The sequence below is a fragment of the Pteropus vampyrus genome, unplaced genomic scaffold, assembly GCF_000151845.1.
Source record: "Pteropus vampyrus isolate Shadow unplaced genomic scaffold, Pvam_2.0 Scaffold140, whole genome shotgun sequence".
Taxonomy (NCBI): Eukaryota; Metazoa; Chordata; class Mammalia; order Chiroptera; family Pteropodidae; genus Pteropus; species Pteropus vampyrus.
This window is the reverse complement of record NW_011888921.1, coordinates 5505776-5529467: the sequence shown is the minus strand read 5'-3', so window position 1 is coordinate 5529467 and position 23692 is coordinate 5505776. Positions and strand designations below refer to the sequence as shown.

The 23692-nt window shown below is 53.4% G+C and overlaps 2 protein-coding genes and 1 long non-coding RNA gene across 3 annotated transcripts; 1 reads left to right on the top strand and 2 right to left on the bottom strand.

Moving 5' to 3' along the window:
* The first annotated feature begins 3686 nt into the window (after positions 1-3686).
* Positions 3687-6351, top strand: LOC111744742. The gene is made up of 2 exons (XR_002782320.1): positions 3687-4023; positions 4284-6351. It is a non-coding gene; the product is annotated as an uncharacterized LOC111744742 (long non-coding RNA).
* Positions 6352-6460: 109 nt separating this feature from the next.
* AQP5 (aquaporin 5) lies at positions 6461-9875 on the bottom strand. Its single transcript, XM_011368305.2, has 4 exons — positions 9512-9875; positions 8293-8457; positions 7802-7885; positions 6461-6982 (listed from the first exon to the last, which is right to left on the bottom strand). Exons 1-4 carry the CDS (start codon positions 9872-9874, stop codon positions 6797-6799), a joined length of 798 nt encoding a protein of 265 aa, XP_011366607.1. The 5' UTR covers position 9875; the 3' UTR covers positions 6461-6796.
* Positions 9876-17700: 7825 nt separating this feature from the next.
* Positions 17701-22590, bottom strand: LOC105297553 (aquaporin-2). Its single transcript, XM_011368303.1, has 4 exons — positions 22167-22590; positions 19105-19269; positions 18642-18722; positions 17701-17911 (listed from the first exon to the last, which is right to left on the bottom strand). Exons 1-4 carry the CDS (start codon positions 22524-22526, stop codon positions 17702-17704), a joined length of 816 nt encoding a protein of 271 aa, XP_011366605.1. The 5' UTR covers positions 22527-22590; the 3' UTR covers position 17701.
* Positions 22591-23692: the final 1102 nt, after the last annotated feature.

The following is a 23692-nucleotide window of genomic DNA, read 5'->3' as shown; positions in this document are numbered from 1 at the left end:
CTGCTGCAGGCAGAGGCCCAACCTGAAGGCCATAGGTGCAGAAGCAATACTGAGCATGGGATTCTAGGGCGCTCATATCCCTGATGTCAGCTTAGCTAGAACAAGATCACTCAATCCTCAAGACCAAGGCCTGCTTCAGAGGGTCTTGTGTATTCTGGGCTTGGCACGGGCTCCTGTTCTCCTGGGCCCCTCTGCCTGCAGGCTCTACCTCTAGACAGACACACTATTCAGTGCCCCATAAACCTAGATGTGAAATGAAGCTCTCTTCCATTCCCAATTAAAACCTCACTCACAGAGAGCAGATGTGAAAAGAGTTAACTTTACTAAGGATATGGGCCTGTTGGGGCACAGAGGGGGCAGATGGAGGACAGGTTTATTCCACAGCTAATCAGATGATACACATGGCAGTGGGCACCTCTGTTACCTGCCAGGGGAATTTCTACTGGTCCTTCACCTGCCTCCTGCCTTCTCAGCTCCTCCCTGTTCCATTCTCTGCTCCTTCTCTTGGGACCAAACAATTCCTGTCACAACTCACAGAGGGCAGCTTAGCCATTTTTGTGGCTATGCAGTCCCTAAGGTCACCCATACCCTAGGCTCTGCCCTTTTACCCCCAGCAGCAGATCGAGGTATTTACCCAAACAAAGCAGAGTCTGCTAAGCTGTTCAAATAATTGTCTTCACCTCTTAACCACATCTGGGTGCCCTGACCTTTGCCCCTGGCCATATCGACCGGCCCAGTGGATGTCCCCTGGTTGTCCTCAAGCTCCTCAAATGCAACCTGTCTCAAAATGGAATCCTCCTCTCTCCCCGTCCCCACAAATGCACTCCTGTTTCCTCCAGCTTAGTTGGGGGCACTTGAGCATCCTAGATCCTTCCTCTCCTGCCTCCATCCAGTAAAGGCATCAAGTCCTGCTGATTTTGAATCCTGTCTATTTTTTGACTGTGCCCTCTTCTCGCCACCCCCGCTGCCCTGCAGCCTTTCACCATTCTCTCTGTCTGCTCCCTTGCTCTGCTCCAATCAATTATCCACACTGCAGCCAGAGTGATCTTTCTAAAATGCAAATCTGATCCTGCTGCTCCTCTGCTAAAATCCCTTCAAAGCCTCCAGTCCCCTCTGGGATCCTGCTCCTCCTGCCTCACCTCTCCCCAATCCTTGCCTTGCTCTTTACCCTCTAGCCTCACCAAATGGCCAGTGGTTCTGGAACACTCCATGCTGATCTCTCCTTGGAATATGCTCTCTCTTCTCCTTAGAGAGCCCTTCCCACTTCCTTTGCTTGGGCAACTCCTAACCCATCACTAAAGCTCAACTTCAATGTCACCTCCTCTTTATCTGGGTGAAGATCCCTCTGTGCCCTCCCACTGCACCTGAGCATTTTCATGCACTGCAGTCACCATAGGGTGTTGTCACAGTGTTAATGTGTCTCCCCAGAGAGGCGGCGAGCCCCTGATGGTCAGGCACCAAGTTTTTTGTTCATCCTTACATGTAGTGTCTTGTACAGGGATTGGCCATAGAAGGCGCTCAATAAATATTTGTTGAATGAATGAATGAGTGAATGAAAGCATGACCTCCTGGAGGCAGATGACTTTCATATCTGCTTCATTTCAGCCAGCTATTCTTATATAGCCTTATACGTTCCCTCACCTGGGACTGGGCCCTCTGATACCTTCAAGTGAAACCTCTCAGCGTTGATCACAGGCTCTGTCCACACACCCTCCCCCATCTCAGTCACAGTAAAATTCCCTTCCCCACCCCGTTTCTGTTCTCCCAGCCAGATCCCCTGGTATCTAACCTCAGTGCCCCACTGTCCTAGCTGCCTGTTCTCTCCACCCCCACCCTCCACCTCCCACCCCTCACCCCTCATCTTTCCATTTTCATTCTCGCACCCCTCTGCCCGCCATCTGCGTGCTGCTGAGCGCTGCTGGAGACACTGGCCTAGCCATGCGGACTGCTGCCATGACACGTCCATGGACTCTGGCCTCAGCAGGGGTTGCAGCTCTGCTCAACAATCCTTATACCATCCCCAGGTGGCTTTCTCCCCGTTGTTCTAAGGCCTATTTCAAACCTTCCCCACTCTCTTCCCCACTTACTCTGGCTTTCTTCCAGCAGGTCCACTTGCCTTCTGTCCCACCCAGAAAGTCAAGCTAGCAGGAAAGACTTTTTTCCATCCTTCCTCCCCAGCTGTCAACTCACCAGTGGCTGCCCTATGCCCTCACCAGCTTCCCTGTGGCCCCGAAGAAGAGGCAGCCCTCTCCTATGTTGAGTTAGGGGCCCCTCCCTGTGCCCTCTGAGTGATGGGGACAGCTCTTGGCCATTCCAAGTCTCATCTGTGGTTTACACATCTCCCGCTCCTGGCTTCTTTTTAATGTGCCTGATAATCTCAGAGTAATGGAGAGACCATGGGTTTGAAATGCCATTCCTCTTTGTTTTTCTTTCAAGACTTTGCTCAAGTTTGATTTCTCCATGAAGCCCACCCTGATTTTCCTCTCCAGTAGAATGAAGGCAAGCTTCATGGAGAACTTGGGCTTGAGCAAAGCCAGCGACAACTTCTGGCTTCAGCCTCCTCAGTGTCTCCACTGTTCCAGTGCAGAATCCTGTGCTTGCCTGTCTTAAAGGAGTCTTTCAATACTCAAGGAATGAAGGAATGGGTAGTATAGGTGACATTCCTTCCTGCCACAGTGGGTTCCCTGACTAGGAGCTGTCCCAGAGAACATCTAGGTCATCTCCTTCCCTCACCTCAGACAGGGCCATAGAGGGTTTGGGGACAGATCCTTACCAGTCCTTACATCTTACCTAGAGGCTAGGTTTCTGAATCTGCACACCAAGCACCAAACAGCAGGAATGCCTATCTGTTGGGAGACCGATAAGACAATACAAGCGAGAGCATGTGAATATCGCTTTGTATATTTTACCCCTCACCAGTGCTGAACTTCTGTGATCTCGGGTTCCCCACTTATAAGATGGACGTGAAAATTCCTACCTCCCCGTGTGTCACTAGGAATAAATGTGCTAATATCTAGGAGAGTGTCCCTGAGTCAGAAAATGTTGGTTATTAGGATTGCCACTCTCTTTCCCTCTCCAGTGAGACAGCTGTGAGGACCAGGCTGGGGTGGGAGGGTCCTGGTGCTGTGGCAGCTCCAGGACAAGCAGCACCTGCAGCCCCTGCTCTGGGCCCCGGAGGCTGAAATCATTAAGTGCAGCAGCAGCCCTGTGTTCCAGCTGGCCTAGAACAGAGCCTCTGGTGGCCCTACCTGGCCTGCGACAAATTTCTTCAACCCCTGAAGCTAGTCAGGCATTGTCCAGGGCTTGCTCCAGTTCCAGTCAGCACCTTGCTAGGCCCAGCCAGTCTTGGGCTCTAGTGTTATGCTTTGAAGTCGCTCATGCTCAGAGGCCTTTGCCAAGGCCCCACACATGGCTACCTATAGCTAGCTGTCTGTCAGGTGATTGTGTGCTCTTAACTTCCCAGAGGCCTCTCTGGGCTTCTCAGACTGCTGGGGTGGGCACCTCTGTGGGAAGGTGTATGTGAGTGTGTGAGTGTGTGTGTGTGTGTGTTTGTGTGCATGTGCACAAGGGGAATTATGAGCTCTGACTGAGGTTCTCTCAGGGCTTGAGGGAGGTAGGGGAACAAGGGGGAGCGGAAGGAGGAAGGTACTGGGGGAGCAGAGGAGGGACAATAAAAACACGTCAGAAAGGGAAGAATTCAAGGTAGCTTCCCTCACATCATCTCACCAATCCCCACAAAGGTAAGGAGTTCTGATCTCATTCACACCTGACTCAGGAGGAAGCTGAGGTACAGAGAGGGGCTGAGAAAGCTGATCCTCCAACAGCCCCTCCTCCTGTCCATCCATCTAGACAGCCAACCTTCTGTCCATTCTCCGCCTTTGCCCCCAGTTCTCTCTCTCCATGAAGTCACCCTGTCTATCTTCCTATCTGGTGAAAACTGGCAGCCCCTGGGCAGATGGGGAGTGAGACCAGGAGAAAGCCTCCCAGAGAAGAACCAAGAGTCTTTCTGGGTTCCATCTTCAGGTAAAGCAGAGGGTCAAAGGGGCAACTGAACGTGTATGTGCATGGGTATGACACACATGTTTGCCTCTTGGAGAATACATGGAGTCAAGGCTTCCAGTTCTGGTCCCGAGCAGCCCTGTGAGAGAGAATTGGGGGAGGGTTGACAAGGTTCTCATACACACGGAGTGAGCAATCCCTGCCGAGAATACGCAGCCCCTCCGTACAACTGAAGGTCGGTGTGGCTGTGCGGGACTAGGGTGTGCGTGTTCCTGTGTGCGCAGGTCTTTGTGAGACTGGACCTAAGCAGCGAGTGGAGAATCAGCCACCAAGGAGCACAGCGCCCTCTGCTGACCACACGGCCCAACCGCCGCAACTTGTCCACTCAAAGCCCTGGGCGGACCCTCGCCCTCTGTCCGTGCTTGGAACTCCCTCGTACTGGGTGCCCCACCCACCCCGAGGGTCTGTCCCCCACAGGCTCACAAAGGAACGCAAGTTGCTGGGCCAGCTTTGCTGGGGAGAGGCCAGCCTCACAGTCATGGCTGTGTCAGTACCTGAGTCTTGTGGAGACTGAGTGGGGAAGAGATCCCCTCTCTTCTGCACCCACTCTCGGATGGTGGGATGAGGGTGGACTGCGGGTAGCTGCTTCCCGGTGGCTCCTGGGGACCCAGCCTGAGAGACTCCCCTTGTCCTCCACCCCCCACACCCCATCTGGCTGGAGCCCAGCCTCAGGACTCGGGGACGAGGAAGAGCAGCAGCTGTGCATTTGGTGGACGACGTCCCCCCCTGCAGGTCGGAGCTGGCACTTGCGGCCGGGCTGGGGTGTGGGCCGGCGGTGACCAGTAGGGGACTGCTCCTTGAGGATCTCACATGAGCACTGCCATTTGGTGTTAACTATGCCGATACGGCAGGCAGGGCAGGGCAGGGCGGTCGCAGCTCCCATGTACAGATATTCGACTCAAGTGTGGAGAAGAGCTGGGGACTCCGCGGCTCTCATCTCCAGCTCCTGGGACTGACCCTTGTCAGCAGGGTGCATATTCTCTCCCACCCCTTCCTGGCCCATTTCCTGGCCCTACCGGCCCCTCCTCTTCTGAGGCAAAACTGAAGACCACGGGGAGAGGTTCCCACACCACAGAGAAGCAGGTGCTCAGGTTCAAACACTCAGGAAAACAGAAGCTCCGAACTGGGGTGTGGCTGGGGTCCCAGATGTTTACATGAGGGTTTCTTTTCACACTAGTTTATTGAACACTCACTCTGAGGTGCTTGGCCCTGTTTGCACAATGGTTTTACTTCCATCCATCGTCTCATCTTATCCTCACAACCACGCACGAGGTGGATACAAGAATCCCCATTTTACAGATGAGGTACGGTAATTAAAACTCAGAGAGCTTATGTTACTTGAAGTTGCACAGGAAGACTTGAACTCCAACCCGGACTCCTTAACTATGCAGGGCTGTGTCTTGAGCTGCTCATCTGCATTCCACCCTCTTCCCCACAGAGAGCAAACAGGCCCCAGGAATCTGACTCCTTCATCTCATCTTGATCCCCACAACACTGTGAGGGAAGCGCTTTTAAATCTCATTTAATAGTTTAAGAGATGGAGGCTTGGTGAGTTAAGGAGGTTTCCTAAGGTGTGTCAGTGGGCAAGGGGACAGCAGAGCTGCAGGCCCAAAAGAGAAGATGGTGGAGACACGGGCCTGTAGAGGCAGGGGAGGATACCAGAGAAGAACCGGGCCAGGTGTGGCTTTTGGGTGTGTGTGTGGCTGGGGCGGGGGGAAGGGTTGCTCTCTCTAAGCATAGGCTCTCAACATGGCACCTTTTTGGAACATCGAAGTGCAGAGAAGGAAGTCTAGGGCTGTGCTTCCTCCCAATGACAGACCTAGCTGGTCACCCCTTTGGCATCTCAAGAGGCTGCTGGCTGTTTACTTCTCCACCGTGCCTGGCACACCCTCCTCAAATGGCAGGGACTTGACATAGCTAGGGCGGGAGACTCAGTGAGGAGAATGTCTCCTCTGCTCCCACTGCCCCCTCCTGACCTCTAGCTCCATTTCTATATTTGACCTTGCCCTCTTCACTTTCCCCACCCCCGTATCTGACTCTCTAGGCCTCTCCTGGCCTCAGCTTCCCTGATTTTTTCACAGAGGACTATGGAGCCCATGAGGATCCATAGGGGAGGGTTTGGGATAATGAAGAGGGAAGGCGATGAGCCAGAGTGTCCCAAGAAGAGGCTTCTGGGGAGAGATGAGGCAGTACATGAACGTCAGTGGTTTATTGGGAAGTCCCCACCCCAAACACCAGCAGCCCTACCCCATGAATCTTTAAGCAGAAATAAATAAGGCAGCATTTAATGAACCAGTCTGTCTCCCTCCTAAGGAGCTCTGGGGAGAGTCAGCCTCTGCTGTCCTAGGGGCTAGGATCCCTTTGGCTCTTGAAGAGGATCTAGGGAGAGTGGGGGATGAAGAGTGCAGGCCACCCACTCTTGGCCTGGCCCTGGGGCAGCCTGCGAGCTTGGAGCTGCATTCATAATCTCTGAGGTCTGACCTCGTGGCAGCAGCCTGCTGTGTCCCAAAGAGATACCCTTTCCATCAGACCCCAGCCCCTGGCCACCACCCAGAGCCCCATCATGGATCCCTGCTCCCATTTCTAACTGTGGAGCCTGGGGAGCCAGTACCTCCTCCCCAACCCAGAGGACCCAGCTGTGGGGGAAGGAAGCTTTGCTGTCATGTTTTTCTTTTTCTTTTTCTTTTTTTTCCCCTGTGGTTCAGGGGCTGAGGGGCTGGCTCCTGCCTGATGCTGGTCAGCGGGCAGTCAGCTCCATGGTTTTCTTCCGCTCCTCCCGCTGCTCCTCCCAGTCCTCTTCAGGCTCATATGTGCCCTTGACGACAGCCACACGCTCACTCAGGCTCAGGGAGTTGGGGAAGAGCAGGTAGAAGTAGAGAATGGCAGCCAAAGCAGCTCCCACGATGGGCCCCACCCAGAATACCTGGTGGAGACAGGGCAGCATCAGGGGGCTGAGCCCCAGGCCTCAGAAATCAACCCCTTCCCCCCAGAGGACAGACTCACGGACCCTCAGAGGAGATGGATATACAGACTTCCAGACCTCCAGAAGGAAAGACTTCCCCCACCTCAGAGACAGATATACTGACACCACACTCTCCAATGACAGGGACATGGACCAGAGACATCCACATACTTAAGGGAGACAGATATATCTCTAGAGAGACAGGGCCCCTTCAACACTACCCTAAAGAGAGACAAATGAAGCTTCAGAGGAACAGACATATAGATCCTCAGAGAAAGGAACAGAATTTCTCTCCCTTCTATGTTAGGATAGAGACAGACTGGAGAGAAACCATGAGCCCTCACAGGAGGTGACAGATTGTCTAGAGGGACAGACTCATGCATAGGAAGGAAGATTCTTCTAACCCCTCAACAAAGGGAGATAAATAAAACATCAGAGAGGACAGACACACAGACCCCCAGAGGGACAGATGAAATCTTCAACTCACAGGTACAGATCCCCTCCCTCCCCTAGAGGGATAGACACACATGGTACCCCCTCCAGCCCCCCAACCAGGGTCCCCTGGCCCCAAGGGCTCAAGACATATACATCTACCTTTGCCCTTGTTCTGGCTGCATCCATTCCCTACTGTGTTCCCTTCTCTCTCCAGCTACCGCTCTCGGGAGCCACCCCCAAGCTCTGGGCCCACAGCATCCAGAAAGTCCAGTTAGCTCTTGGCTGCCATAGCCGGATGTCCAGGCCCTCATTGCCAGGGACCCAGCAGGGGAGGCCCAGACTCACCCAGTGTGCAGGGCTGAACCGCTTCATGACCACTGCGGGGCCAAAAGAGCGGGCTGGGTTCATGGAGCAGCCGGTGAAGTAGATCTAGACAGAGAGAGGGATATAGTGAGGAGGGGGAATGTGCTTGTCCACTCCCACAGGGCCCCCAACTGTCTCAGGTGCACCTACCAGTACAGGGGCTCAGCCAGGTCTTAAACTCAAGTCTCCTGATTCCTAGGCTGGTGACCTCTTCCTCCATAGGTCCCTATGCACCCCTCTTTTATCTGCCTTGAGCTAAGGCTTGGTTTCCTGGCCCCACCTCAGTTCCTACCTCTCCTACCTTTCCTCAGGCTACAGAAAGATTTGAGGGTTCAAGTCTGCACCAGAGTATAGCAGCCCCACTCCAGACCCAAATTGTAGGGCTTGTTGGTCCAGAGGGGTGCTACTCTAGGGCCCCATTATTTGCCTTGAGGGGCTTCCCACAACACCAGCCATGTGGCAGCTCTGCTCACCCCCACGAGATGGCCCAGTGTGACCGACAGGCCAATGGATAGGGCTGGGGAGCCCACAGGGCTGGTGCGGCGGGAGTCGGTGGAGGAGAAGACACAGAGCGCCAGCTGGAAGGTCAGAATCAGCTCTACCACGACGGCCTGGCCCGGCGTTGTGTTGTTGTTGAGCTGGAATGGGAGGTTGGGTTAAGACCCCGGCCTTCCTCTTCTTCTATGGCCAGGGGCTTGTGGAGATGAGCTTTGGGCCTCCAAGGACACCTAGAGCCCAGTGCACATCAAGTCAGGGAGGTCATTTGACAAAAGAGACTACATAATTCACGGTGTGTGCAATGCTTGGAGCACAGGCCAAAGGACAGTGTGAGGGGAGCTTTTCCTGGACACAGTTCTTTCAACGGTTCTGCCCAGTCCCCAACCCCCACAAGCTGGCATTTACCCTCCCTCCTGTGGGCAGCGTCCCAGTTTGCCTGCTGCACCCCAGCCCACCTCCCGCCCGTGCCTGACCTGCTGCCAGTGCCAACCTCAAACCCGTCTCTCCAGTGCGGCTGACTCACAATTTGACAATAGCTGAGAAAATCCTCCTCTGTGTTTGATTAATGAACCCAGTTTGCATGGGACATGGGGGCTGAATCTGGTGCTGGGGAGAGGAAGGCAGTAGGGAGCCAGGAGCAGGAACCAATATTCATCAGAGACCCTATGCACTGGAACTAAATTAGGGGCTTCAAAAACATGGTTTCTAAATGGGATCTCTTGACACCTGCTGTGTAGGTTATGACCATCCCCATATAATGGCTGAGAAAAAAGAGACCCAGAGAGGCCAGGGTCATTGGAAGCCAGGATTACAACCCATCTCTCTCTGATGGTTCCAAGAAACCACTGAGGAGCAGACAAGGGCCATGAAGGGCCCAAGAAGACAGAATTCAGGAGTGAGATGGGAGAAAAGGCACAAGTTTTGGATGAGAAAGGAGGGGTAACAGACACCAGGAGAGGAGCCAGGAAGTAGCAGCAGGAGGAGAGCTGGGCAGAGGATGTGGGTATGAAAGAGGGAGCCTGAGCCCCAGCACACACCAGCCTGGGGATTCATCTTCTTGGCCTTGGGAGGCTCTGCCTTCCTCGCAAGGGTGCGTATGGGCCCACTCAGTGGCACCCGTTCTTGAGATAGGGTATGGGGGCCTGGTCCCAATCCCACCCCAAGGTCCTTGACCCAAACTCCATTGGCACTCACCGCATTGACAGCCAGATTGCCCCGGGCATTTGTTGGTGCTAGCCCATAGAGGATGCCTGCTCCCGCAATAGCTCCCAGCAGCTGGGCCACCACGTAGAAGGTAGCCCGGAGCAGGGAGATCTGGTTGCCCACTAAGAGGGCCAGTGTGATGGCGGGATTGATGTGGCCGCCACTCACAGGCCCCAGGGCCTGGGCCAAGGTGCCTATGGCCAGGCCAAAAGCCAGCGAGATCTGCAAGATGGAAGGCAGCGCCGACGGCCACTGGAGGGCCGATCCGAGGCCGAAGAAGACGAAGATGAGGGTGGCCAGGAACTCGGTGAAAACGGCCTTGATGAAGGCCACGGAGCACACCTCCTTCTTCATGGTGGCCTCGGGGGCCAGACGGTAGCGGGAAGCACCCGTCGGGGCAGCGGCGGCGCTGGGGGCAGGGGACTGGCTCCCAGGCGCGGAGCCCTCTCCCACTGCGCGGCTGGTGGCCTGGCACCGGCCCTGCAGGGGTGCGCTATATAGAGGGCGGGCGCCCCCGAGCGGGGCCAGCGCGGGGGGGCAGTGGGCGGCTCCCGCGCTCAGGGGCCAGCGCCGCGCGCAGGGAGGGGACTTTGCGGCCGCCCTGGGCTCGCCGCTGTCCCGGACCCCGCGCGTCGCCCTGCCGGGGCAGCGTGAGACCTGCCCGGGCCAAGTTACCCAGGCGGCGGTATAGACTGGCCCGCCCGCGGGAGACCCGCGCATGGTGCGCTCCAGGCGGCTCCTGCGCTCAACTCACAGGCTCCGGAGGAGACTATGCTCAGACTCGACTCTCCTCCCGACTGTCGCTTCTGCACGGCTTTTATCTCCGGCCGTGGTCTCCCCACTTCCTCCTCTTCGGGCCCTGGGTCGAGTTCCTCCTTTTCCTCCTGCGACCCGGCATCCTTACTCAGCCTCACCCCACCGCGGAGCTGGAGCGATGCGATTCCCTGAGGACAGCGCCATACAGCTCCCTGCAGCCCGGTGGCGGGGGCGGCCCGGCCGGGCAGTGCGGGGCAGTCCCACGGTCGCGGGCCTCTCCCTGACCCGGACCAGGCTAGCCTCCCGGATTGGGGCGGGGGCGTTTTGGGAAAAGCGGGCATAGTGCCAGCCTGCACGGCGCTTGGCAATCAATCCTCGACCCCCAGAGCTGGGCAGTCCTGGTGGTGGGCAGCGGACCCCGGGACGTCCCCTCTACTCGGCAACCGTCCCAGCCCCTCCGGGAGCACAGCCCCTTTGGGGATCCCAGCGAGTCCCCTAAGGAGGTGAGGGCCTGAGGTCACTTTGTCCATGCGACGGGAGCGGGCATAGCCGGTTCGGTTTTGCTTTAAGTCAGGAAAGAGGCCCTAGGATGAGGGGCGGGGAGGGCGGTGGGGGTTGCCGGGAGAGTGCGGGCGCGCTACCGACCTCCCACAACAGGTCTTTTCCTCTCCCGCCTTCCTACCAGAAGCCTCCACGCTAAATCTCAGGTTTTCCTTCTGCGTCTCCTGCTTCTCCCCCTCCTCCCAGTTTCTTTAGTCTCCTCTTCCTTCAAACCCTCACTCGGTCTTGATTTCTATTCCTATAGCAAGCTCTCTGCCTCTCTGTCTTTCTCCTTCAGTTTGTTTCTCCAAACCCTGTCTCTTTTTCAGACTTTTTTTGTCTTTCTCTTCACTCTCCCTGTCTCTCTTTCTCCCTGTCTCTCTCTCTTTCTCTCTCTCTCTCTCCCCCCTGTCTCTCTCTCTCTCCATTTCTGTTTTTATCCCTTCTTTTTACAGTCTTAGCCTTTGTCTCTCTCTGTCTCTTTATCTCTGTCTCCATCTCCTCTCTATTTCACCTTTCCTCTGTCTATCAATTTCTGTGACTTTCTTGGTTTCTGTTTGTCTCTACCTCATTTTCCACGTCTGTCTTTTTCAGTGCCCCTAAAGTCAAGTCCTCTTACCCCTGGACTGGGTGGCACTTTTTTCCAGTTTCCTCCCCTCCTCCCGTCCTTGCTCTTTCTCTCTGAGCTCTCAGCTGCTCTCCCACCCCTCCCTCTTCCCATCCCCAGGTTAGGCATGTGGGGAATGAGGCTGGAGGGCCCTCCAGGGCTTGGAGGAGGGGCAAGGAACCACCCCTAAGATCCCAAAAGAGGAGCTGCAGTAAAGAACCCACCACCACCACTATAATGTGTCCTTAGGAAGCACTTAGCAAGGTGCCTGGCCTGGGTAAGGCTAAGTAAAGTTTCCTTATGATGTGACTATAATTTAAAAGCCCACTCAAGGGTCTGTGGAGCTAAGGTGGAAGGTGCAGTAGAGGAAGAGAATGGGTGCTTCTCTGGCAATCTGTCAGGCAGGGGCTAAGGGGAGGGTCCCGGAGGAAAGCCCAGGATTTAGAGAAGTGTATTCTGGGCTCCATGGCAGCTAAGAGGCCAAAGAAAACAGGGACCAAAGAAACCCTGTATTGTTCCTCCTCTGTTTAGTGTTTCCTGCTGGAGCAGCTCCTCCCCCACCTTTCTCCTCTTGAGGCAGGAGGTCTGTCTGCCCTTTCTGCCATGGATACTAAGGTCCTGCTCTTGACAGGGCATGGCAGCTGTACACATGATTTTCATTTGAACTTGGGGATCAAGGCTTGACGTGGGCCTGGCCCAGACTGTGATGACCCCACAGGCCTTTGGGGGCCAGGCCCCTTGATTGTTGAACTTTCTTGCCTGTAGTCTGTACCCTTCCACCTTCTTTCTCATCTTTTCTCTCTAGGCACTACCTTTGTGGATCCACAGGTCTCAAACTCTATCACCTTGGGTGAGAAGGACTTGGCAGTGCTCACAGGAGGCTGAGCCGCCGGGGGAAGCTCCTACTTGAGGATCTGGGCCCAATCCTTTACAACTAACCAAGGTCTTTACCTTCCACTGTGTGATTTAATTCTGAGCTACCTGTAAGGAAACCCAGACTCAGAGGTTACACAGTGATCTGAGATAGGACCCACAGGGTCACCAGGAATGGGCCTGGTGTGGCTGAAGGAGACTCAATCTGTCAAGGTGGCTCAGAGGGGGCAGCCGGTTATGTTTCCTAGGCTTGTGCTTGAGGTTCTTCTATTTCTCTGACATCAGGGTCACTCTGTCTCCAGGTTGTCCCAAGAAACTACTGAAACTCCTATGTCTTGAAATTGTCTTCTCCCTGAGCACTTGGTCTCTGCCCTGCTAGCCCCAGAGGAACCTCTCTGGGCTGGGAGATGGGCCTCCCCATTTGTGGCAGGGAGAGCTAGACTCTCTCAAGGAGGGCTGCTTTTCGCCTTTCTTGATTAGGGGCCCCTGTATTCCCTGGGATTGATGAGTGCTGGGGGTAGAAATGGTAGGGTAATTGGCAGCAGGTGATCCCCTGGGGCTCCACATATCCCCAGTGTTAGGAAAGAGTCATCCATTCATTCCACAAAAATTTATCAAGCATTTACTTTGTACCAGGCACTTTTCTAGGCACTTGGGTATAGGCATGAGCTGAAAGGAGACAGACAATGAATAATGGACATATGAAAATTTTATAGAATCGTATCATAGAATCTGGTAAATGCTATGGAACAATAGCATATATATCTGGTAGGAGTAGAGGCTTTTTGAAATTTTAAATGGGGTGTCAGCGTAGGTCTTATTGAGAAGGTGACATTTGAGCAAAGACTTGAAAGTGGAGAGAGCGATTCATGCATATATCTGGGGAGAGAACATCCCAGGCAGAAGAGCTGCCAGTGTTGCTGGAATAGAGGGAGCAAGAGAGAGCGTAAGGCGATGAGGACAGAGGTGGTGTAGGTGGGCAGACCTGTGCAACACCAAAAGGACTGCAGGCTTCATTTGAAAGATGGAGGAAGTCGCTGAGCCAAGGACTAGAATGGTCTGACAAAGTTTTTAGCACGGCTCCTCTGCCGTTGTGTTGAGAAGAGTCCAGAGGGGGCAATAATGGAAGCAGGGAGACCAGCTGTCACCTATCCAGGGAGAGAAAATGGTGGCCTAGAACTGGGGTGGGGGGGCACTAAAGGTGAGGGTGATGGGATTCTGGATCCCTTGTGAAGTAGAGCCAACCAGATTCCCCAATGGAGCTCACGTGGTGTGTGAGAATGAGGAGTTAAGGATGATGAGCTTTTTGGCCTTAGCAGCTGGAAAGATGGAGTTGCTATCAGTTAAGATGAAAGGACTGTGCGAAGAGAAGGTTTGGGGAGAAGCGCAGGCAGTCAGTTTCAGACATGTTGAGTGTTAGGTATTGTCCCAGACTCTGAAGGTCCCCTACCCTGACTTCCCAACACGGTGCTAAGCCATCACAAGGGGACCAAAAAGGGCTGTTCATTGCTCTGTCTGCAGGCCACACAGCCTGCCCATGTCTTCATGCCCTCTCCATGATGCCACCTGATTCACCCCCTGGATGCTCATCTGGCCAGGTTGACAGTTAGAATTTGCCACCAATTAGTTGAGCATTGTATTCCCTTTGCACCATTCCTAACAGTAGCTCTGGGGAACACAGGACATGCCAGAGACCCCAGTCTGTCTTCTGGTACCTTGGACTGTATCGACCATTTCTAAGTTGTGGAAGAAATAGCACTTACTGGCAAATGAGCATTTATTAAGCTTACTATCTGCAGAGCACTGTGCTAGACAAGACAGATGAGGGAAGATAGACAGGAGAAGGCCATCCAAGAACTGGAAGGAGCCCTGTCCCTAAAGGGCTTACAGTCTAGTTGGGAGGCATTGCATATATACAGAATCACAGCTTAAAGATACAAAACAACATCAAAGTGATATTTACAAGTACGAAGTCATCTGGCACAAAGTGGGAATATGGGAATGGATGCTGCTAGGACCTGGGCCTATCTACCTGCCCCCTCAAGCTCAGCCATCTTTTCCCCTTAGCTCAAGGCCTCTCTGTTTCCAACTTGAGGACCTGGAGGCCTGTTCACCTGCCTCTATGCTGCCTGGCCTCTGTCTGGTTTGGGGTGTGTCTGACCTCCACCCTCCTCCAGAATGGGTACTTTTCAAGTGCAGAAACCACCCCATGTTGTCATTTTCTCCCTGCCCTGCCTCAGCCCTCCCCAAGGCCCTGTGTCCACCACAAGTCAGTGGGCTGGGCTGGATAGGCACTGTTTCATGTTCTGGTTTTTACCAGGGGCTTCCAAGAGAGGCCTACAACTTGCCTCAGACCAGACTTGGTCTCCTTTGGCTTCTGAGTGGAAAGGTCATGGGGTTTTGAATAAAAACACCTGAGTTCAAGTCTTGGCTCCACTATTTTAGAGCTGTGTGACTTTAGTCTCTTAGTTTCTGTTTATTAGTCTATAAAAGAACAGTACAGTCACGTGCCACTTAACAATAAGGATTACATTCTGAGAAATGCATTTTTAGGCGATTTCGTCATTGTGCAAACATCATAGAGTAAACTTACAGAGACCCAGATGGTATAGCCTACTACTATAATTGTATGTATTATACTTTTATAGGCTGGCAGCACAGTAGATTTGCTTACATCAGCATCACTGTAAACACGTAATGTGTTGAGCTATGATATTACGATGTTACAATGGTTACAATGTCACTAGTAGAAATTTTCAGCTCTATTATAATCTTATGGGACCACCGTCATATATGCGGTCAGTCATTGACCTAAACATCATTATGTGGCACATGACTGTATTCGTTCTGCCCATCTCACATAAGGGATTGCTTTGGAAATAATAAAACCTTGCATGGCTGAGAGCCATTATTCTGTATCCTACCCGAAGTTTTAGGAGGATGAAATAAGCTAATGCATGTAAAGTGCCCAGCCTAGAGGCCAGGACACAAGAGATGTTTGTGTCCCATCACTTTGAATCCTGCTTTGACCTCTGACCTTAGTGACCCCAATCTGGGCTGGAAGTGGTAGGAATCTCACATTTATTTTGGGGCAGGGGAGATGAAATCCAGGAAGCGAAACGGACATAGAGAGAAATTCTTAGCAATTTCCAGACGGACCTGTTGGGGTGAGGTGGGGTGGGACAAGGTGCCTGAGACACATTCAGGCTTTGCTCACTCAATGCCTTGCTGTCTTTAAACTTCCAGAGCAAGGACACTCAGCTAGGAACACAGCCCTGGAGGTCACTTTGGTCTCTGACTTGACCCCTCCCCCAGTAATGAGGCCAGATGGCTGTCACCAGCTCTATAGGAAGTTTGGGAGAGTCATCTCTACAGCACTTATAGCCCACGGCAGACTTTTTCTGATCCCAAAGGGAGCTTTGGTCAAGGAAGACAAAAAAGACATAGATACAAAGGTGTGCACCATTACATAGATGTTCCTCTCACACAGTCCATCTCTAAAGGGAGTAGAAGGCAGGAAGGGGCTGGCGAGTCCAATGCACAGTGGGTGTTTGGCGTGTTGTGGGACAGACACAGATAAAAGCCTTGAAAGCATGGAGGCAACAGAGAAGATGGAAAAAGGGACTCAAGGTGTGTCTCTCACATTAGCTACACAGCAGGTGGTGGGAGGAAGGAAAGGACAGAAGAGTCAGGGTGCACTCAGGTCCGGAGAGTTTAAGAAGCTGGACCAGAATGGGGCCAGCCCCAAGCCCATCTTCTGCCTGTACCTTGGGGTTCCCAGGGCTCTCCTTTGCTTTGACCACCAACTAAAGGAGGTGAAGAGGCCAAGGGTCAGGCTCCTTCTGAGTTCTTATCCCATGAAGCAGAAGTAATAAAATGATTTCAATAATGTGTGATAATGGTATAAGGAATTACAGTTCACACAGCATCTTTACATGCATCATCTCACTTAATCTCAGTTAATCCCAGTTAATGCACTGGCCTGAAAATTTAGAAGCCCAGGCTTTAGATCTGCCTCTGCCTGGACAAGTAATTTCCCTTCTCTGGTCCTGAGAGTGCTAGGCTGCTCTCTCCACAATAACTGTCCTGTGATGGGGGCTGGAAGGGAGCGAGCACTGGGGCTGAGGAGGAGGAAGGGAGGGGAGGAGAGATTCCTGGGAAGGAAGAACCGCTGCCTGGGGAGGGGGGCCTACGGTGGGTAATGGAGAGGTGTTGCCTGGTGCCTGTGGTTGCATGCCTGAGTGCCTTGCCCAGCCAGCCAAAGGTGTGTGCTGGGTGAGAGGGCTCACTTGCGAAACTGAGTGTCTCCTTTCAAGAAGTGTCTAGTTGCAAATCTCCCCACTCCCAATTCAAAACCAGAGGCCCCAAAAGGGGTTTTGTTTTCTCCATCACTGTGGGAGGCTAATCTCTAGGTCTGGAGCCACCCTGGAGATGGGTGGTCACAGGCATACACGTGGCATGCACATATACATGCCTGCTTCCTCTTTTGGAGAAATCCTCCCTCAGGGGAGAAAGGAGGTCCCTGGCCACCTATTCTTCCTTTTTCTCAGAGGCGGCTTCTAAGGGAGCCATTCTCTGGTTGATACCTCTCTCTGCCTTTAGCAATGGTCCTGACAAGTCTTGGGGCCCGATGCCGCAGCTTAGGGAAATTTTCTAGCAGGGGCAGGGTAGAGAAATCAAGGCCCTCCCTTCAGCCCTCTCAAAGTGGTCTCTAGACGCTCCCTTCCCTTCTCCCGGAAAACACACTCTTGGATCTCCTGAGGATGACCGCTGGCAAGAACTCATCCACTGCAGAGGAGGTGGATTTATTGCAGAGGGGGAGGAAGGGACAAAGCAGCAGTGAGAAGTCACCAGCAAGTGCACATTTGCACCACCACAGCACACCTGCTCACCCTTAGGAGCATGCGCAACTCTGCGCTTGGGGGGACTGAGAGGCACTCGGGGATGAGCACACATTTGCACACTCTAGCAAAAACTCATTTCCAGACCCCCAAAAGCTCATTTTCAGGCGAGGTCTGTACACTTCCTCCTCGCTAATACCGCGGGCAGGCTCTCCCAAACCGTCCTCTGCCGGCTCACCCACCCTCCTTCCCCAGCTCGGTCCCCAAATCCCTAGCTCCCCGCAAGGAGCCAGAGGGTCGACTCCTCTCCCGCCAGCGGCCTCTGGACAGGAGTCTTTCAGGCTCACCGCCAGCCCCGCATCCCTTGCCGGGCCGTGCCCTCCTGGAAGCAGCTACTCAGCACTGGGGGCCAACTTTGGACCCGGGGAGAGGAGGGGCAGGTGGACCCTTATGTCTCGGGCCGGGGCCGGCGGGAGGGGCGGGTGCCCCGCAGCCCGGGCGCGATCTGGGCCCGCAGGCGGCCGCTCCGAGCTCCCCAGGGCCGTCCGGGCCGGGCCGGGGCGCTCAGGCCTTGCTGCCCCGCGGAAGGCTCTGCGGCGAGTGCAGCTCCACTGACTGCCGCCGCCGCACCTCGCGCTCCTCCCAGTCGCTGTCCGGCTCCAGCCCCTTCAGCACCGCCAGGCGCTCCGACAGGCTCTTGGCGGGCGGGAACAGGACGTAGTTGTAGAGGAGGGAGCCCAAGATGGCTCCGACCAGGGGTCCGACCCAGAAGACCTGCAGGGAGACGGAGGGCGGCTCGCAGGGCGCGCGGGGGGGGTGGGGTAGGGGTGACAGGGCAGGAGGACAGCGCCCGCCGCGCCACCACTCCCCGTGCGCTTCTGAGCCTGGGGATCTGCAGCTCTCCCCACCTCGCGTGGGAAAGGGGCCTCACACGCGATCAGGGTTACAAAATACTATCATATAATTAGTAATGACAACATGAGCTGCTGGGGAAGACTATTTCGTTGGGGGCTAAGGGTGCGCGTCCCAACGCGGACTGCCTGGGTGAACTTAGACAAGTTACTTACCCCGTCTGTGCCTCAGTTTCCTTTCATTATAATAATACTTAGCCTTCTAAGGTTGTTGTGAAAACTAAATGAGTTAATATTGGCAAAGCACTTAGAATAAGGCGTTGTACATGTTAAGCACTAGATAAGTGCTAAATAATAAAAATATGTGTTAGCTAGCATAAATACTACCATTTATCGAGTTCTAAGTGATCTGTTTTACACCAGTAACCTACCTCACTTAATCTTTCCAAAATGCCAGGGAGGCCAGAATTGCAATTATCCTCACTTACGGATGTGGAAACTGAGTCGTTAGCATCAGACCTGTAGGGTGAAACTCAAGGCTCCCAAGGGAGAAGAAGTGTGGAGAGTTTGCTGAGCCCCCACCCCACTCTATTCCAGCCTTTGCTGAGATGAGTTTCTGGAGGAGGGGAAGGCAGGGAGGTCTCAGCCATTACCCAGTTGTCATCAAATATGCCGGTGACAACGGCTGGAGCCAGGGAGCGGGCAGGATTCATAGAGCAGCCGGTGTAGTGGATCTACAATGGAAGATAGAGGTCAGAGAGTGAAGGGAGGCGATGACCGGGCAGGGAGTTTTTGTACCCTTCTCCAGTGCTTGATCTCAACCCAGAGGGAGTCTATGCCACAGACAAATTAAGTTCATGTTATATTCACAAGGCTCTGTATTCATTTGAGGCTGGAGCGGTATGTGTCCCTTTGGGGTATCTGGCAGTCAAACCCTCTGGGGTATGTCTGTCCCTCTTGGGAGTTCTGTATATCTGTCCTTCTGGGGCATCTTTGTGTCTATAACTTTTGAGGGTTCTGTAGCAGTTTCTAGAGTGGTCTGTATGTCAGCTTCTTTGGGGGAAAGTCTGTGTGTCTGCCCCTCCAGGGAGGCTGGAACCAGTAGCCACAACCTACCCCAAGGAGGTGGCCCAGGGTCACAGAGAAGCCAATGGAGAGGGCGGGGGTGCCCAGGCTGTCTCCACGGCGCTCGTCGGTGGAGGCGAAGATGCAGAGCACCAGCTGCAAGGTCAGGAATAGCTCCACGGTGACAGCCTGGCCAACTGTCGTGTTGTTGCGGAGCTAGGGACAGACAGGGAGGGTGGGAAAACAGTGAGCATCTTCCTATATTGGCTCCATCTTTCTGCCCACCTGCAGTCAAGGCTCCAGAGAGGCTTCCAGGCTGGGAGCCAGAACACCTTAGCCCAAATTACCTACAGCTTCTTCTTGGGCTGTGACCCAAAGGCAGAGGGATAGACCCCAAGACTGCCTATGGTCCCCCAGCCAGAGATAAGAAAACTGACTCTACAGACCTTTAGATTTAGGGGCTAGGGTTGTGTGCCTACAGTGCAAGAAGAAAAAGATGCTGAGTCCAGAATTCATTTCCTGAAGAACAAGGAAGGGAGAGATTTTGAATATAGTAGGAAACTTTAGATTAGCTAATAGAAAGACTTTCCTCTCTTCCTGGGCCATAAGATACTTGTGTAACAAGAGGCCTGTTGTCTTTCTTCTCAATGGTCAAAGGGCTCCCATGGACAGGGTCTAGGGACTTGTATCTGGGGATGGTTCTTGTGTGCCCCCTTACCCCACAAATCTAACATTTGACTCTTTCCTCTTACCTTGCCTGTTTCCCACTGCATTACAGGCCTCAATTTTGCCCTGTGGGTTTGCTCTTTGTATTTCCTGTGGAGGCTGGGCTGGGGGTGCTGGAGCCCTATACTGCAATGCCTCCACACCCATGCAGGTGCCTGGGGTTCCAGCAGACCCTGCCTTGGGTGATGAGAGAACTTAAGGCCAAGTAAAGAGGCAATTTCATAACTTGACCGCACCCAGTACTGGATTTCTCTTTGGGTTTTGTCATCCTGTGCCCTACACCCTTCCCTCTGGGGCTGGGCACTGCACTGGGAGGAGCTGTGACAGCTCTCACCACCCATGTTCCTTCTTTAGGCCCTGAACCCCTACCCCTGGGTCCTAGCCATTGGGCTATCACCACTGAGACTCTCTAGGGTCTAACTTCAATTCCCTGTGATCCAATGTCAGAGCCTCTAGTTTGGGACAGTGAAAAGAGCTTTAAAGGCAGATACTTTGGAGGCCTCTGATTTATCGTGGGGTCCTATTTACTTCAGCCTCAGTTTTTCCTTCTGTAAAATGGGGATAATAAAATTCAGGAGGACTGTTTAAAGACTGAAAATGAGAAAGGCAAAGCCCCAGCCTCATTCCGTCTGGTGAGAGAGACAGTGCGAACATGGGTTTGGTGTCAGACACTCTGGGTCCGTTTTCAGGTGCTGACACTTACTGGTTCTGTGATTTGAGTCATTTGAATGCTGAGCCTCAATTTACCACTCAGGGTGGAGGGATCACAGAATTCACCTTACAGTATTATACCAAGAATGAGATGATGTCTGGTCTGGCACAGAGCAGGTGCACATCAACGAGAACTTCCTGGTGGCCTAGGGACCTCAGAGGACAGCTGAGGCAGCCCCACTGCTTTCCGCTTCCAGCCAGGCAGGGTTCTTCAAGATAGTAGATGCTGAGCAATAACTTGGGGGAACTTTTCCAGACCATTTTATTCTGAGGGCCCCGGTCAACTCTGAAATGATGAAGGAGCAGGAAGGGTATCCCCACATCCCTCTAGCAATCCCACTGTCTCTCTGTTAGAGGAGATTCCCTAGCCACACAATCTGAAACTTTCTTGGCCATGCTCTCAGGAAGTTCCTCTTTCAGTCTATCTGCTCCTCTCTTTGCTGCCAACTGAACTAATTCAACGGAAAGGGTCACACTCTTCAGTTTGTCCACCACCATGGCCACTCTAGTGTCTTCTCAGCCCTGAGCTCCCGGCCTCATCACATTTTCCAATTTGAAGAAGAGAGAAGCTACCCAATTGGGATACTTCTGCCCCTCCTATGAGGAAGGACCACCCATGCAGAGGAGAAGGTGGCCACAGAGAGTATGCAGGACTTTTCAGAGGTACCAGAGCTCTTATCCAGTGGCCCAGGGATAGAGCAGGCCAAGAAATGCAGGAGACTGAGGCATGAAAGAGGCACTTGCTGTCTAGGCTTGGGATGGGGGTCGTGTGGAGTGAGAGTTGTACTGAAGGGGCACAGACCATCCCTCCCAACCCATCCCCTCAGATGCCCAGGCCTTGCACAGACCCAGGAGAAGGGAGGGTGGGCCATAGAGGAGGAGGGGCTGCGGCATCTGCCTGATTAGCAGTTAGCTCACAGGCGCCAGGGTCTGGAGAGACCTTACCCCTTTAGCTTTCCTTCGCGTTCTGGTGCTTTCCCTGGTATTGACAAACAATAAAACTTTTGGCCTGTACTTCCCTTCCCTGAGCCTCAGTTTCCTTGACGATGGCTCAGGGAAGGGACATTGGTCAAGTGAAAAGATTATGGGTTTTGCAGTCAAGCTTGGGTTAGAAGTCTGGCCCTGGCACTTCCCCTCTCTGAGCCTCAGTTCCCATATCCTTAAGAAAAGATATACCCATCTCAGCTTCGCAAGGTTGTTGCAAAATGTCTATGCGAGGCCCATGAGAAACATTTGCCTTGAGGCTCGCACACAGTAGATGTTGAAGACATGTTGCATCCTTCTTCCCTGTAGAAGACCCTCAGGACTTACACTCTAAAGTTCCTCTCAGGTAGGAAAGCACATCTGCTTTGGGACCCTGTCTTCTGCTGAGTCCTAGCCCTGACCTTACTCGAATGCAGGTATCAAGTCCAATAGAGACCTTGATGCTGCTCTTCCTCCACGAGGCCCAGGGCAAAAAGCACATATGTCCTGCTTCCTCTCTGCATTGTTGCTTCTTCTACCTTGATTCTCCTATGGCAGCTGTGTTCCTGCCTCCAGCATCTTTACCCACCCTCCTTCCCTCTGTCTCTCCCCACCCAGACCCTCACCCAGATCTGTTCCCTCCCATCTTATCCTCTGTAAGGGACTCCCCAGGATCTGCCCTGTGTGGAATGGACTAAGTTCCAGTTACTCACAGCATTGACAGCCAGGTTTCCTTGGACGTTTGCGGGTGTGATCTCATGGAGCAGGGCAGCCCCTGCCACAGCTCCCAGCAGCTGGGCAGCCACGTAGAAGGCAGCTCGAAGAAATGACACATGGCAGCCCACCAGGCAGGCCACAGTCACAGCAGGGTTCATGTGGGCCCCGCTGATGTGTCCCAGAGTCTGCACAAGGGTGCCGATAGCCAAGCCAAAGGCCATGGCAATCTGCAACACAGAGGGCAAGTTCTGTGGCCAGTTGAGGGCTGAGCCTAGGCCGAAGAAGACAAAGATGAGTGTGGCCAGGAACTCTGCAAACACAGCCCTGGAGAAGGCTATGGATCGGAGTTCCCACATGCTGTGGGGCCTTCCGAGGGCTGGCCCAGCTGTCTCGGGGCAGGAGGTTTGTGGCTCTCTCTCTCTCTCTCTCTCTCTCTCGGGGTCACCGTGGAGGCTGAGCCATGGGCATTTATAGGGTCCTTTCATCCTGGATTTGGACACGTGGGGTGGAAGTGGAGTTTGGGCCAATCCTCCTCTCCTCTACGGCTGCCCCCTACCTCCACTCCCCACCCCTGCCCATTGCATGCCTATCACTCTATCTTGGACTTCACAGCTGACTAATGTTCCCCATTAATAAGCTACAGATAAGGACTGACGTCCTGTGTTTCCGTGTTTGTTCCCTCGGTTACCCCAAGGTTGCTGCCCCAGGGCGGCCCCCTGCCCCCATGGACTCTGTGAATGGGGATTCTGTAGGAGAGTGTGCCAAACCCCTCCTCTCTGACTCAAACTGTTGGCCAGAACAGGGGCAACACTTCACCCAAAACCGACCATGAGAGTGGATGTCAACACTACCTCTTCCAGTGATTGGGAAGTCCTTCCTGATGTCTGAACTCCAATTATTCCTGCTTGAATGGGATGGAAAACAACTGGTTGGCTTGTGACATGAACCTTCCAAAGCAGAAAGGTTGTGTGTCCCTTCCATGGTTGCTTTCTTGCAATCAATCACCCGTAAGTCATTAAATATAACCTCCTCCCTGAAACCCCAGCCAAATAGCAGCTCTCATAGCTTGAAGGCAGGGGGTGGTTTCCATGGCTTTGGGTCTCTGGCTCTGGCTGGTGGAGCCAACCTCAGGGGGTCAACCGAAGAAGGTGTAGGCTTTCATTACAGCATCATGCTCATCCATCTTTGTGAGCCCTTTCTTGTCTGTCTCTGTAAAAAGGGGGAAATAAACTTACATTATTGGATTGGGATTTGGATTAAATGAAATAATGTAAATAAGGTGCTCTGAGCAGCGCCTGGCTTATAGTAAGCCATCAATTAATATTAGCTATTATTAATAGGATTATTTATACTCTGAGGAGGAGAACAGGTCTCCTCAAGCCCACATGTTAAGGTTCCAGGATCTGTGACAGGCTCTAGGCAACCCCTGGAGCTCAAAGCCACACAGGTCTCTGGGGAAGATCATTTCTTTGGGGCAGCGAGCTGTGCAGGCTCAGGGAGGCTGCAATGTTTGATGACTCTC